Source organism: Nilaparvata lugens, chromosome 3 (genome assembly GCF_014356525.2).
Source record: "Nilaparvata lugens isolate BPH chromosome 3, ASM1435652v1, whole genome shotgun sequence".
Lineage (NCBI taxonomy): Eukaryota > Metazoa > Arthropoda > Insecta > Hemiptera > Delphacidae > Nilaparvata > Nilaparvata lugens.
In genome coordinates, this window is record NC_052506.1 from 4,695,351 (window position 1) to 4,712,523 (window position 17,173).

The 17,173-nt window shown below is 31.9% G+C and overlaps 1 protein-coding gene and 1 long non-coding RNA gene across 2 annotated transcripts in view; one reads left to right on the top strand and one right to left on the bottom strand.

Annotated features, from left to right (window-relative positions):
- LOC111062226 (cytochrome P450 4g15-like) overlaps window positions 1–249 on the bottom strand; it is a 35,832-nt gene extending 35,583 nt beyond the window's left edge. The window contains 1 exon segment of the mRNA XM_039422649.1: window positions 39–249. Within this exon segment, the coding sequence (XP_039278583.1) occupies window positions 39–249 (211 nt within the window).
- A 6,509-nt stretch (window positions 250–6,758) lies between these two features.
- LOC120350180 lies at window positions 6,759–16,552 on the top strand. Its single transcript, XR_005570669.1, has 2 exons — window positions 6,759–7,029; window positions 16,335–16,552. It is a non-coding gene; the product is annotated as an uncharacterized LOC120350180 (long non-coding RNA).
- The last annotated feature ends 621 nt before the right edge of the window (window positions 16,553–17,173 follow it).

Sequence of the window (17,173 nt, forward strand, 5' to 3'; positions counted from 1 at the left end):
ATAAATTTGAATTTGAATTTGAAGGTGTGATAACATACCTTCAGGTCCACCCATGAGCTCGAGGGCACTTCCGATGATCGGCAGCCCCTCAGGACCCGGCAGTGTGGCGGCGCACTCGTAGAGGCGACGCCGCGACATCCGGAAGTAGACGTACCAGAGCGTCGCCACGCAGCCAACCAGCATCAGGAACACGGACATCGATGACGACGATGCTGCCGCAGCTGGGTATGTTTCCGTCGTGGACTCCATCTTCAACCAACATTAAATCAAAATTCATAATTCAAACGGTGAAGAAGCTACATAAAATAATAAATTTAGAAGAATAGGTATTGATAGGATTTGACATGTTTTATAAAAGAATAAATTTAGAAGAATATTTATTTATTTATTTATTTATACGTGGATACAATAACAAATCATATAAATATGATTGGGAAGGAACAACAGGCTTGGCCCAAAACTATTCCATTCCCAAATTTTGATTACATGTCCAAAAAATAGGATATGTTTCTTCTGTAAGAAGTTCAAGCTCAACTTTCGTCCAAAAATAAATATGAGATGCAAATTTTAAATTTAGAAAAATATTGTTGAGATTTTTGATGGGGGAAAAAGAAGAAGAAGAGGAAGAAATAGAAGAAGAACGCATGGTACAGAAGAAGGAGAAGAATACAACATGATGATACAACTAGAAGAATAAGGAGCGAGACAGAAAGAAGAGCAGAAGGAAAGGAGGAATAAGAGGATGAAAAAAGCATGATGAAGAAGAACAGTATAAGATGAGGAGGACATAATGAAGAAGTAGGACCACAAGGAAAAGGAGACATGATGAAGAAGAAGGATAAGAAGACATGATGTTGATGAAGAAGAATACATGATGCCGATCAAGAAGAATAAGGAGCGGGAGAGAAAGAAGAGAAGAAGGAAAGGAGGAAGAAGAAGAAAAATGCATGATGATCGAAGAAGAGTATAAGATGAAGAGGACATAATGAAGAAGTAGGACCAGAAGGAAAAGTAGACATGATGAAGAAGAAGAAGAAGAAGAAGAAGAAGAAGAAGAAGAAGAAGAAGAAGAAAGAAGAAGAAGAAGAGGAGGGAGAAGAGGGAGAGGAAGAAGGAGAAGAAGTGGTGGAGGGAAAAGAAGAAGAAGAAGATGATGAAGGAGAGGAAGAAGGAGAAGAGGAAGAAGAAGAAGAAGAGGATGACGAGGAGGAGAAAAGAAGAAGAAAAAGAGGAAAAAGAAGAGGAATGAGAAGAAGGAGAGGAAGAAGGAGAAGAAGTGGTGGAGGGAAAAGAAGAAGAAGAAGAAGATGATGAAGGAGAGGAAGAAGGAGAAGAGGAAGAAGAAGAAGAAGAGGATGACGAGGAGGAGAAAAGAAGAAGAAAAAGAGGAAAAAGAAGAGGAGTGAGAAGAAGGAGAGGAAGAAGGAGAAGAAGTGGTGGAGGGAAAAGAAGAAGAAGAAGATGATGAAGGAGATGAAGAAGAAGAAGAAGAAGAAGAAGAAGAAGAAGAAGAAGAAGAGGAGAAAAGAAGGAGAAAAGAAGAAGAAAAAGAGGAAAAAGAGGAAGAAGGAGAAGAAGTGGTGAAGGAGGAAGAAGAAGAAGAAGAAGAAGAGGAGGGAGAAGATGGAGAGGAAAAAGGAGAAGAAGTGGTGGAGGAAGAAGAAGAAGAAGAAGAAGAAGAAGAAGACATGATGATGCAGGAGAAGCTACATCTCCTAGCAGTTTGAATTGAGAAAAAACTTCTTGAACTTTTTTATTTCATTCAATTTATCAAGCGATTACCGGTAATAATTATATTCGCTCTTCATAATTTATGCATTCACGTGTGTATTCAGTCGATTCGATAAATACATAATTTTTCCATAAAGTTCCTGGATGTATCATTTGGCTTTTATAATGTGACTTGAGTAACTTATGCTCCAATTTGCGTACTATTTAAAAGTAAGCATCTATCTGGCAAACTTCCAGAAATGTTCATGATCACACATTAGCAACTTTGTTTCTAGTTCTTTTTCTTCATTGTTGCAGGCAGATTTCCAACTTCAAATAATGTTCAATTAATTTTCAATGGAAAGCCGAAATAGTTTCTTTGCAAAAAGTTTTGTTGAGAAAACTAACTTATAATTTTCAAGGTCAATGATATCACTGCAGTCAATGTGTAATCCTATACTATTAAACGAGCAGCTTCTGTTTATATGTTTAGATGTTTAGATGTTCATATGTTTGTATTTCACCGGATCTCGAAAACGGCTCTAACGATTCTCACGAAATTCAGAACATAGTAGGTTTATAATATTAAGATTCGATTGCACTAGGTCCCATCCCTGGGAAAACTCGCTGAAGGACATTAAAAAGATAATTATTATTCATCCTTGGAAAAACAGCTGATAATAATTATTTCGTCGTTTGTTGGTGATGGAAGTGAGTGAGCGAGTTCATGTGTGTGAGACTGTGTCAAAATTATGACTTAGCTGTTGATCTTTTGTAATTATTCAGTCAGGTACTTAGTGCCGGTTGCAAAGACGGGTTATTTTCAATCCTGAATAATTCCAGTAGATCCATCTTTTTGAAATGGTCTTCTCTGATTTGGTTCACGTGAAGTTAATCAGGATTAAAAATTCAACCGGCTTTTGTGCAACTGAGCCTTTGTGAGGGAAATTTTTGCATTACTCCAGGAATTAATCTCAATATACTGTTATTAGATAGAACATTTCAATATGAATGTTATTATAATTTCTTCTTCTTCTTTCGTAATAATTTTTTTATGCTTTTGTACTCCAGAGCGAAGCTTGGTCCCCGATATTATCATTTCAAATAGAACATGTTTAGAACAAATTTCAAATTATCAAATCAAGAAACTATTTTCCTAATAAATAATGTGATGGATTAGATAAAATTTACAGCAGCATTTTTGAAATTTTCATCAAAATGATTATTTCTCTGCAAATGAATTGAAACTTTCATTTTCAGCTTTCCATGCTACTAGGAAATAGGCCACTATTATCAATTTAACATTTTATTTTGATCTAGTCAATAAATAACTAATTCAACAGGGATGAGGCAAAGGCACAGTCTGTGTCCTTGAAATTCTTGCTCAAAAACAATTTTTGGGAGAAAAGCAATTTTTGCAATAAGGGTGCCTTATTTGTAGATCGGCTAGTATTTGGGATAATAAGGGGGGTGGGCACCCCTGAATTTATTAGCTATAGTGAGGTCCACGTTATAATGGCAGTGTAGGAAGATAGGAGAAAGGGTTGCCAGATCTCAGCCTTGCCACCCAAACAGCTGATACTGGTATATCTCATCAATTTAACTGTTAATTATTGTTGAAAATTGTTAATCATATTCTATTTGTCAAGTAGATATATTTTTTAAAGATGTGATAATAAATTTTCATGATTGAGATTAAATATTTTGTCAATTAGTTGAATTTCTGCATTGTTGATAAACGATGTGGCAACATCGCAATGCGTGAAAGAGATAACGCCATCTGCTTTGTTGAACGATAGACAAGGATAGCAACACCATAGTAAATCACACACTGTCATTATAACGTGGAACTCACTATAGGTAGGTATTAGAGTCAACAAACTATCAATAGCTCACTTGGTAGATGCCGTGGTTCATTTTTAAATATCAATCTCAATTATATTGGAACTGAACTGAATGTAAGCTATAACCTGAGTCAGGAAATTGAAAAGAGATTTGATCAGGGTAACAGAGCTTACTTCGCAAATAGTAGTTTAATGATGTCTAGACTAATATCAAGATGCACGAAAGTAAAACTATATCAAACACTTATAAGACCGGTAGTGACATACGTCTGTGAAACTTGGGTTATCAAATTCCAAAATATGAACGCATTGCGGATTCTCGAAAGAAAAGTAATGAAAAGAATTCATGGTCCCATATATGCGGAAATGGAGAGTGGAGAATCAGAAGCAATGCGGAGATAAGTAATATTCTGCGTGGAAATGACATAGTACGATTCATAGAGTCTAGAAGAATCAGCTGGCTGGGTCATGTGCAAAGAATGGAGAACAATATAGGATGCAGAGGCAGATGCTTGTTGGGAGAATGGAAGGAGCGAGGAAAATCTCCTGGCTGCAGGATGTGGAAAAAGATCTAGCGTGCCTAGGAGTGAGGAATTGGAGGAGACTGGCTAATCAGAGAGATGAATGGAGGCGAATTGTTGAAGAGGCCAAAGTCAACGCAGGGCTGTAGCGTTTCGTAGGTAAGTAAGTAATCTCAATTATATGTCAAGATATCTGGACATTGCAAAAGAGTGGCCGCTTCTTTTTTTTTGGAAAAATATTGTGAAACGTGAGAAATCTGATCAAGGTGTTATATTCCAAGAACTTGAGTAGCCTAATCTTCCAATAGTAGGTAGTCATTATTTTCTGTTATTGTGGACTCATGAAATCTGGGCCAAGTGCCGAAGATCAACCTTCCGGCAGTCGCGCTGTTGTAAAAAGTACAACAGTGTCAGTTTTTTACTGCACAAAACTATTGAATGGGGTGGTGTCAGTGGATGAGTCACCTATGCATTCCAAAACTTTCTCTTCATCACTCCACTGAGTTGCAGTATCAACCAAGCAATGGTTCAGTCTTTAGATGTCATTTAGTCGCGACAGTGCATAAGTCGCACTGTGCATAAGATAGGGAAAGACTGTATACGGGGACTGTAAACGAACCAATAACACAGAATTGATGGCTTTGCTTGATGTACCTTATAGGGCTATGAAATGGACATTGATCAGTCAACATTGATCAATGTTGAAACATATGTTGTGATTAGATAATTCAAAAAGGGTACTGAGATTTTTATTTCTCTTTCTATTTTTATCACAAGTAGCCCTATACAGAAAAGAGATAAACAAGGCAGAAAGATTATTCAAAAGGGAATTCAATCAATAAGAGTATAACTACAACACGCAAATTTAATTTCATTTCAATTTCACCGATCACTAGAAGTTAGTATGAAAACTTCCACACAAAACAGTCATGAAGATGATTTAAAAGGAAATTCAATGAAGTTGTGAATTGAGTACAATACTGTACAAGAAAATAATTTCAAGGAGAAAACAAAATTCGTAGTGAAGTCAAATACAGAAGACTAAAAAGGATAGTTCTAAAAATAGAAATAAATAGATTATGAAGTACCTAGTAAAGAAGAAGACTAAAAAACGTACCGTAGTTCTAAAGGAGAATCTTTAAGTTCTTAGTGAAGTCCAACACACAACACTAGGACGAGAAATGAACACTAGAAAACGTGAGTGTTTATTGTTTTTCACAAAGGAGTTTTGTTATAAAAATGACGTTCCAAGGAAATTGTATTAAGTGTACAGAATTAATAGAGCACAAGGCAATACAATGCCAAAATATATATATATATTTTCACACTTTTTATGTATTTGAACACGACATGCAGTCGATTATTAAGTAAATAATATTAAAAACTTTTACTTACTATCTGGCCTACACTGTTGAAAATGATCGCTAGACGATCGAAAGTGCTTCAGTCAGTAAGTAAAAGTTTTTAATTATTTACTTAATAATCGACTGCATGTCGTGTTCAAATACATAAAAAAGTGTGTTAATACAAAGCAGCTCGGAATGGATCAAGAAACCATCAATCTCATATATATTTTATCATTTATTCATTTTTTCACAAATGAAATTATCTATTTTATAAACTGTGTGATAATTTTTTAAGAAACTCACATCCAGTTGCACTGTTGTAGACGACAATACAAGACAAGCAGATAATTTTAAATGAAACTCGGTAAAAACTGGAATTAAACACAAGTCAAGAAGAAGGGCTAAAAGACAAGAGTGTAAGGAAGGTGTAGAATCTCAAGAAGGAACACGAAGAAAATTCTATGAATGGCTGAAACTCACATCCAGTTACACTGTTGTAGACTACAAGACAAGCAGATGATTTGAAATAAAACCCGATAAAAACTGGAATTAAACACAAGTCAAGAAGAAGGGCTGAAAGACAAGTGTAAGGTGTAGAATCCCAAGAAGGAAAACGAAGAAAATTCGATGAATGGCTGATTTGACGTTGTCTATAACTACTGTTACCGTACTCATGTTGAGATAAAATTCAATAGGTACAATAAAAATCTATTCTTTTTTTGACCGAGTGAAGTGAGGTCTAAGATTCAAGTCGACAGTTTGGCATTTCTCTTAATGTTTAAATGTTTGAATGTTTATATGTTTATATGTTGCGCATTTACGGCGAAACGCGGTAATAGATTTTCATGAAATTTGACAGGTGTGTTCCTTTTTTAATTGCGCGTCGACGTATATACAAGGTTTTTGAAAATTTTGCAATTCAAGGATAATATAAAAGGAAAAATGAGCCTCCTTCATACGCCAATATATTAGAGTAAAAATCAGACTATAGAATTATTCATCATAAATCAGCTGACAAGTGATTACACAGATGTGTGGAGAAGCCAGTCTATTGCTGTATTTCCATAAGGTCTATAGTTTCAATCAGGTAGATACTTGTGGAGAAGAATACTGCGTGAGGTCTACTGTTCACAGAACTACTACAGTTATTTTATTTATCAAGAGTGGGATACTGCACAAGACAATAAGAGAATGATTCTATTTATTTTTTATTTTATTTATTAAGAGTGGAATAGAGCACACAAAACAATAAGATAAAATGAATTCTATTTATTTTTTTATGAAGAGTGGGATGAAGCACAAAGACAATAAGAGAATGATTCAAAAGAAAAGTCGATGGAATGTCGAGAGAGGAATTGAAAGTGAAAAGTGTCTTACCTTGAGACGTGCGCAGACGAAAACTCACTTGACAAATGATGGCGATTCACTGGTCACAAACAGTTTTATATTTACAGGCCGGAAATGTTTACGTAAAGCGCTCTTCGCCGTCGATTCTATAATCTACATACAATAGATCAATGAATACACCGGCAGCGCTAGCTTATGGCTGAGCCATAAGTTTATTACCTCGCCATAAGCACTTCGCCGTCGACCAATTGGATTATACAGGTATGATATTTTTCATAAAAATTTGTCATAGATTTTATGATGTAGAGAATTAGTCTGAGGTGGTGAGGTTATATACAGAGTGTTTACGAACTACCTACCAACACTCTAGGGCATTGTTCCTGGGTAAAAAACATATCTAAATATCATATTTAAATTGTCCGGAAGTATTCAGTATTCAGTACTCACAAAGCGGCCATTTTGCTTTTTCACTTATTATTTTTTTCTAAATAATGGTTGAACATACGAAATTGAAACTTTGCACGATCATTAATAACAACTGGACAAAGCTAGAAAAAAAATATTATAATTTTTCAAATTCATAAAACAAAATGGCGGCCATTTAAAATTTTGTTTCTTAAATAACTCAGAAACCGTTGGTTTCACAAAAACTTTACAAGAATAACTTTTTTTAGTAAATTCAATTGCCTATCGATTGGTACCAGATGCTTCAAGATTAGACCAATAACAACTGAGATATGGCAGATTTAGTGGTTGGTGACCACTTTTTTTCTAAATAGTGGTTGAACATACGAAATTGAAACTGCATGATCATTAATGACAACTAGACAAAGCTAGAAAAAAATTATGATATTTTTTTAAATTCATAAAACAAAATGGCGGCCATTTAAAATTTTGTTTCTTAAATAACTCAGAAACCGTTGGTTTTACAAAAACTTTACAAGAATAACTTTTTTTAGTAAATTTAATTGCCTATCGATTCGTACCAGAATTTTTGAGATTGGACCAATATTAACTGAGATACGGCAGCTTTGGTGTTTGGTTACCCACCTTGAGAGGGTTATGTAACGTTATTTTATTAATAAAAACAAAATAAATCTTATAGCATCCTTTATTTAAAAAAAAAAACTTTAAAATAGTTGAACAACTAGTTTCGGTTTACACCATCTTCGTTATTTTGTTGTTTGAAATGACCTAAAATCGCTTACTATTTTAACAATCAATGCGAATAGAGATTGTTGCATCATTGAGGCGACTCTAACAGCATGCCTTGGTTTGCACTGCAACAAACTTTCAGTGGTCACCTATCACTAAGGCTGCCATATCTCAGTTATTATTGGTCCAATCTTAAAAATTATGGTTCCAATCGATAGGCAATTAAATTTACTAAAAAAAGTTATTCCTGTAAAGTATTTCTAAAACCAACGGTTTCTGAGTTATTTAAGAAACAAAATTTTAAATGGTCGCTATTTTGTTTTATGAATTTGAAAAATTATCATAATTTTTTTTCTAGCTTTGTCTAGTTGTTATAGATGATCATGCAAAGTTTCAATTTCGTATGTTGAACCATTATTTAAGAAAAAATAAGAAGTGAAAAAAGCAAAATGGCCGCTGTGTGAGTAGCTGAAGACTTCCGGACAATTTAAATATGATATTTAGATATGTTTTTTACCCAGGAACAATGCCCTATAATATTGGTAGGGATGTCGTAAACACCCTGTATAGGCTTGGAAGACTGGACAGTGGAGATATAGAGTCTATATGGTGAACTATTTTTGTCATTAACTATTGACAAATTTTTTCATGACTGTGTTTATTTATTTATTTCATTTATTGACAAGATTAAAAATTAATAAGTTTCACATAACCTTTATTTGGACAATTTATTTTATGAAATTAGGATAAAAAGAAGTTTTGGACTGTAGTCTGTTTCTTTGTCCTCGAAAGTTGATTATGAATGATAGATAAATAAGTAAATAAGTAAGATTATTGAACTATACTCATTATCCTATTGACAAATTTGTTCAGTACTAATATTTAAATAATTTATTTATTTCATCTCTGTAATGATAATCAAAGGAGTTTTAAATACCGTAATAAATTAAATCTTCAAATCGGGCATGAACTTTCTTGTAAAATTATTTCACTTTTAAATTGAAATCTTGGATAACATTCATAATAAATTTAATCTTCAAATTGAGCATGAACTACCTATCTTGTAAAATTATTCCATTTTTCAATTGATATCTCGGATAACATTCGAAATTTTACAAACATTTATTTATTAGAACTCTCTCTCTCTCTCTCTCTCTCTCTCTACAGTACCCTATTATTAAATTCTCATTGATAATTTTGCGGAGTGGAGCTTTTAATTTTTATAATAATTGAACAATTTTCTAAGGAAATATTTGAATATCAACTGTTGGACTGCAAACCCTTTTAAAAATATTATCTTATTATTCTAATCTGAAATTCCACGTGAAAGGGGAACCAGCAAATTTCAAAATACTTTATCAACGTTAAATTCACTTGATCTTGCTACTTTGCAAAATAATAACATTTTCTTTGAATAGTGAATAAGCTTCTAGGGCAAAAAAGTTGATTTACTTTTGAGGGGTACTACAAAAAATACTATAATAGGTACTAAGCTACCGTACTTTATAATATACTATATAACACTCCATTACAGAAAAATTAACAAACCTTGAACGCTGTTGCCTATTCCCAACCAAGTTTGAATTTCGAATGACAATTTTTCTCCATCCTGTTATCAACGATCATTAGCATTAACCCACCGTCATCCCAACAATCGAATTCCAGAGAAAATTGTGTGAAATCAGATAGTACAGTCTGCATTTCTTCCTTGTCTAAAATTTTTCCTCCACTTACAATAATTAGCCTACAGGTAAATTGGATACTGACCATGGCTATGACAACTCTTAATAAGATTTTGATAAGGGTAAGATTACAAGTCTGCTATAGTCGTTAGTGTTTCTTCTTCTTCTTCTTCTTCTTCTTCTTCTTCTTCTTCTTCTTCTTCCTCTTCTTTTCTTCTTCTTCTTCTTCTTCTTCTTCTTCTTCTTCTTCTTCTTCTTCTTCTTCTTCTTCTTCTCTTCTTCTTCTTCTTCTTCTTCTTCTTCTTCTTCTTCTTCTTCTTTCTTCTTCTTTCTTCTTCTTCTTCTCTTCTTCTTCTTCTTCTTCTTCTTCTTCTTCTTCTTCTTCTTCTTCTTCTTCTTCTTCTTTTCTTCTTCTTCTTCTTCTTCATCATGTCTCCTTTTCCTTGTGGTCCTACTTCTTCATTATGTCCTCCTCATCTTATACTCTTCTTCATCATGCATTTTTCTTCTTCTTCCAACTTTCCTTCTTCTCTTCTTTCTGTCCCGCTTCTTCTTCTTCTTCTTCGTCTCCTTCTTTTCATTCACTCACCTTCATACCTCTCTCTCTCTCAATGATTGACTTCTTCTCACTACTGACTTATGTAATAATGATGTGAATGATCTATAGTTTATTTAGGCTACTCATACAAATTTCAAAATAGTCTGTACGCTAGAATTATTTGAGTCGTATATCCACAAACGATTCCTTATCAGTCATAATGGGGTTGGTTATTAGAGAGCTAAAAATAGCCGCAGTTTGTTAAGGATCATTCGATCATTTTAAATCATCCAAATTATCAGAAATGCATTATGATAAAAGTGAAAGTTGTCGCATAGTTGTTCGAAAAGTCAGATACTAGGACAAGGTCATTAAAAAAAGTATTTTGAATAATTTATTTTCTGTATCCCTCTGTCATCAGTTTTTATACTTTTTAAAATCAATGTTTAATATTTTTATGGAATAATTTATTTTCTATATATTCAATCTATCTGTCGTCAGTCTCTCTATTTATTATTTTTATTCAATTTTTAATATTTTTTTATGGATTTATGATTTTAATCCAACTCCATTCATCAACCCAAGTTGAATATTGCACTTGTAATTTTCTTGGATTTAGGGTTTATTCAAGATTTATTCAGGCAATGTTCAGTTTTGATGAGTTTTAGTTATAAATTTTATTGAATCACTTTACAGGAACTCCATTATTGATTTCTGAATCAATAGATTGTTTCCTGCGAATTATAATTTGGCCCATAAAGCTTAAGATAAGCATCATCATAAAAGCATTACTGTCTTATCAGCTTCTATTTTCACTCTTCAATTATTCTAATTTCTTCACCACTTTATGTATTCAATTAATTTACATCTCATCTATGAAAACTGATATTGTACTGCATTATCTTATGTCTTAAAATACTAGTAGTTCTGTGAACAGTAGACCTGAGCTCAGTGAGTTACATTGACCTGTTGTTATGTTTTCTCAAAAATTAATAAATAATTTATCAATTAAAAATGTCTAGAAAAAATCCTAAATAAACATAGAGCTTTCTGTCCTATATCGTACCGTGACGTGTGTCGTCCCGGAATGTGAGTGTGAGCGCTGTTATCAAGTCTGGCTGCAACTGTCTACAACGTTGATGGAAAGATACAATTTTCAAGATGTTCGATGTTTTTGAACGGGTAGTATTATAGTCAACTGTCTAATAACGTTAATGGAAAGATACATTTTCAAGATGTTCGATGTCTTTGAACGGGTAGTTCACTAGAAAGCTGATTTATGATGAATAATTCTATAGTCTGATTTTTACGGTAATATTGGCGTATGATGGAGGTTCCTTTTTCCTTTTATATTATCCTTAAAATGCAAAATTTCCAAAAACCTTGTATATACGTCGACGCGCAATTTAAAAAGGAACATACCTGTCAAAATTCATGAGAATCTATTACTGCGTTTCGCCGTAAAAGTGCAACATAAAAACATATAAACATTTAAACATTAAGAGAAATGCCAAACCGTCGACTTGAATCTTAGACCTCACTTCGCTCTGTCTATGAGTAATGTGATAATTCGGTTCAGTTTATCAACCATTTTATATTTGAAACTTGTAACAGAATTAAATTTCAAAAAATATCAATATTCTATAATAGTAGACCAATACCCACACCAGTTCCTTAGAAGCTCAATAAGCACTTCTCAAATTAATAAAAACAATATAAAAACTTGTAGTACCCTTTATTATTTAAAACTTTAAAATATTTTAACGACTAGATTCGATAATAACTTGAGTCATTTTCAATGGTCATTTAGGTCGTTTCCAAGTTGAACTATTATTAAAATATTTCAACGACTAGTTTCAATAATAACTTGAGTCATTTTCAATGGTCATTTAAATGGTCGTTTTCAAGATGAAAATGACCTAAGTTATGGTCGAAACTAGTCTTTGAAATATTTTAATAGTTCAACTTGAAAACGACCTGAATGACCATTGAAAATTACCCAAGTTATAGTCGAACTATAGTCGTTGAAATACTTTAAATTTTTTTAATAATAGAGGGTACTACAAGTTTCTATATTGTTTTTATTAATTTTGACAAAAGTAGCCCATATAAGTGAAGTGTTTTTAAGCATTTCTCATCTTATGGGATGATATTCTAATTTACTATTTTTATATATTATTTTAGAATTAGACAAATCTTGTAAGATACAGAACCAGTGAAATGTAGACCTAATACCGTAACGTATAATCACATCTCATTTATATAGAAGTTCCAAGTTTTCAACAATAGTTATTATCTCCCTCAGCAGAAACCTCATATCTACAAGATAGCTCTTTCAAGATTAAATAAAATCTAGTTCTCTTATTATTTGATAAATCGTTTGTTGAACAAATATTTCAAAGTTCATCACGGGAGTTCACTCACCTACAATGAATGAATTGTTATTATTTATATTTAATGTTATTCATCTGACACGTTATTAATAACTTGTTAAATGTTACATTCATTGATTTTTTCTTAAATGGTTGTTTAAATTGAATAGTTTTCTAGTTAGTAGCGTGAATATATTTATCGAATAAATTGGAACAATATTTATTTATAATCATCAAATGGAATATTCATGTTGAAACAATAAATTGGATATAAAGTAGAGATACCAAATTGACAAGTTCTTATCCATAACATATTTTTTGAATATATTCATTTATTTGCCAAAAACAAAATACAAAAAAGCTTTACAAAGAATAAATATAAGTATATATGCTACACTGCACTTGAACTATAATATACGCACATAAAAATTAAGGAAATGTTAATTTATTTAATTGGAAATAATAACGAAATGATATCCCTATTCATGATATATTTTTGAAGACAAAATGAGAAACTTCTTTTCAAGATTATAAGAACTCGAGAATTATGAATGAAAATTTCTTCAATCCACTTCAAAGTTCAATTAAATAATTACCATTGGGCCTACTTTTTCATATTTCTTGACACTAAATCTTCTTACATAATTAAGTTCTCATTATTTCTTTAGATTCAGGCTTTAATCGATGCTTGTGCCTCACTTTATGCAAATTATTAAGTCATTAAATAAATGAGTTGAGTGATGAGTAGGCTACTCGGCTACTGAACAACATGCAAGAATACAATATATTACCAAAGCCTCATATGTATATAGCAGTCAATATGTAATATACTGTAGGCCTACCTACGGTATTGAATTATAGTATTGCCTAATTACCTTCATCCATGTTCAACGAAGCATTCGATAAGGAGACTTTGTTTTTATTCCAAAAAAACTATTTTAGAACTAATGTAGCATAATTTATTCAAATTCAGTTTCAAGCCTCGTGAAAACATGTGTCTGATTTATATAGCCATATAGGCTACTCACAAAAGTAGCTTTACATAACCATATATTTGCAAAACTATGTTGTACTGCGTAGTTTTTATTTTTGTGAAATATTGTAGCATCTATTCCATTTCAGGTGTATGTTCAATCGTTACATGTGGCTGATTTATGTAACCATACTATATTTGTAAAACTATTCCCTATATAGCCTATACAGATCATCAAAGTAATCTCTATTCAAATAATATTTAAATTAGATTCATCATTTGTGTGTAGAATAAGTTACGGTAATCAAAAATAAATTAGTCACAATCAATTATTGCAAATTTATTTCTGCAAATCTAGAATCGAAATTCAAATCTCTAGATTCAAGCATAATTGCATAGGTGAATGAAGTGGACTACAAATAAATTATTCCAGATTGGAATCAAGACTGGTAATATTATCAGCATGATTTGCATATTTGGAATCGGATTTGAATGATTATGTGCATGAACTAACTTGTGTGAATTTGTTGATGATATCATCAACCTGATGAATGACCTGTCTTCAATTTTAGCGTACATTGATTTGAATGTTGATTAAAATTCAGTCACGTGCGGTCGGGTCAGATTCTGGATAGGTGACCTGAAGATCAAAATCATTATACTTTAAAGCTTCTAAAATTAATAATTGCGAAATATCTATTGCAACATCCAATATCAAATAATGATAATTTATATTGAATATAAATTATCTAATCATTAGAAAATAATCATTATAAAACTGTCTTTGGCTTAGCAGGAGACAGTAAAATCTGAGGCCTGGTTGTACCAAAGTCTGTTAAATTTCAATAATTATTAAATTCCACGTTTTTTTCGTTACATGAAGGTTTTTCTTTCTCGAAAAAGGGTTCTCCGATTGGCTCTCATAGCATTTAATCGGGTTTAAAAGTTAGCAGACTTTTTGCAACCGGGTGCAAGTCTTGGAGAATAGATTCTTTAAATCATTAATCAGTAACAAAAAGGTGTATTCGCTGCTTTAAAAACGTTGTATGTAAATACATTTTGTCTTTTCATTATTCTTCTAAATTTAATAAATTTCTCATTTATTTTCTTATTATTTACCAGTGTCTCACATTTTTATTCAAATTCTGTTTCTCCATATATACTCGTCACAAAATCATTGTAAGTTATAAAAGTTTAAATGAATTTGGACTTATTTCGTGTAGATTTAATAATGATTAAATTCCACGTTTTTTTCGTTACACGAAGGTTTTTTTTTCTTGAAAAAGGGTTCACCGATTGGCTCTCATAGCATTTAATCGGGTTTAAAAGTTAGCAGACTTTTTGCAACCGGGTGCAAGTCTTGTAGAATAAATTCTTAAATCATTAATCAGTAACAAAAAAGTGTATTCGCTGCTTTAAAAACGTTGTATGTAAATACATTTTGTCTTTTCATTATTCTTCTAAATTTAATAAATTTCTCATTTATTTTCTTATTATTTACCAGCGTCTCATATTTTTATTCAAATTCTGTTTCTCCATATATACTTGTCAAAAAATCACTATAAGTTATAAAAGTTTAAATGAAGTTGGACTTATTTCGTGTAGAAAATATACATGCGAGAATTCACATTCATTCAAGACAAATTTCTTGGAATGAGTTCATTGAATAGAATAGAATAGAATATCGTCTTTATTAGCCTCAATAGAATATCAAAATTCGACATATGGGCCAGTCAACACAATACAATACAATATTGGGAGCTACCAGTATACTTTATTATACTATAAACTGCTTGAAACAAAATACATACAGCATGGACCTTCACATGACTTATAATAGAATGATTTGTAGGCATATGAAAAATGTCAATTCTATAGAAGAATCCCAAATTATTGATGAGGTTCACTTGAGAATGAAGAGAATTTGATTGTCTCATTTGAAACGACAATACAATACAATATTTATTTATTCATTCACATTGTGTACAAATACTTAATATGAGGAAAGGCACAACAGGCTCATGCCCAAAACTGTCCCATTTCCAATTTATATTATACAGTACTGTCCAAATCAAAATGTTGGTTATGTCACTTTCACTTTTCAAAATACAATTTACACTCTTCAATACTCAGATAAACGAGCAAATTTTGAATCAAATAGATACTATTAGAGTCTGAAATTAGAAAATCTAGAACAGTTACTTAATAATTATTTAAAAAGTCTAAATTTTGAATGAAACTAGAAATTTTTATTTAAAAACTTTACACTTTACAGAAAACTACAGCTGTTGAATATATTGTATATTGTATATTCTACTAATTTTATCCACAAAGAGTTTAAATCTATTGCCCTTTTATTTTGCTTGGAAATAAGAACTAGTATAGCAATTATTTTCTTCAATATATGCTGTAATACCGCACTTTCATGTTTTCTTGGTGTTCCCACAGCTATAGCTGCTATGTGTAACTCAATTTGATTGTAATAAAAAAAATATTTGACCTGGGCCTATGTCAAAATTATCTTGTTTTGAAATCAAGACTGCATTCAAGCTGAAACTGTATTCAAATTTTTCTTCAACCAATCTTAATGACTTTCAGTGGAGTGGAATCAATTTCTCCGTCATCACCGTTTGAAATATTGGGTTGCCTTAGTGTATTAAATTTTATTTAACAGCAATGCTATTACATCAGTGTCATTTATGACATGAATAAGAAATATTTATCACAGTACTCCAAGCAAGTGTTTTCCAGATTGATATGATTTCTGTACAATTTCAATACTTTTCCAATACCATAATACTTTATTGCAATTTCTTCTTTCATATACAACTCTATTCTATTTTCAGACAGAAAGAGACGTTCGGAGAAGAGGACAGGAGAAGCAGTTATGCTACAGCTCCCCAATATCTGTACCCCAATGAAGATGCAGTATCTTTATCTAAAGCATTGATGGAGTTGAATAGCATTTAAAATAGATATGGAATACGGGATCCAGAAGATGTTATCTAGTATAGGGGGACTTACTCTTTTTTTCATTGGATAGGAATAAATACATAGGTCTAATTGAAATTGAAAAAATAATGGAATCTCTTCCAGAGAAAGTTTTTAATCGGGTTTTAATTTATTTACCACTAATTATATATTGTTTCGTCATAGCTGTACTGTATGTTGTCTACCAGTGCTGGGAAATTATTGAAGTGATTGTGAAGTATTGTAAATTTTTGATCTAATGACTAAGTTTTATTGATTGTGAACTACACTGGGAATTATTTATGATTGTATTTGTGAAAGTAAACAATATTGAATATTTCTGATCTTGTTAGCATTGTTTTATTTATAAATACCTGGCTCGAATGTTACATATGATATTTGTCTATTGATTGTGCTATTTGAGACAAAATTGAGAAATCGAAGAAGTTTTAGGGAAATGCCTAGCTAGTTTTCTCTTTTGAATATTGTATTATTTGTTTGTCTCATTCAATAAATATGAACTGGCTCAACTATACCGCGACTATAAAGATACCTACCTATGTATTTACAAGTAAATTTCGTACACTTGTTAAATACTGTACTATTTTGTTGATAATATTGGTTACTAAAAACGATTGTCAGGAATCTGTGTTACAAAATGTTATTACCTGATCACTCATCCTGTATTGTAGCGAAACGTCTCATATTATAGCAC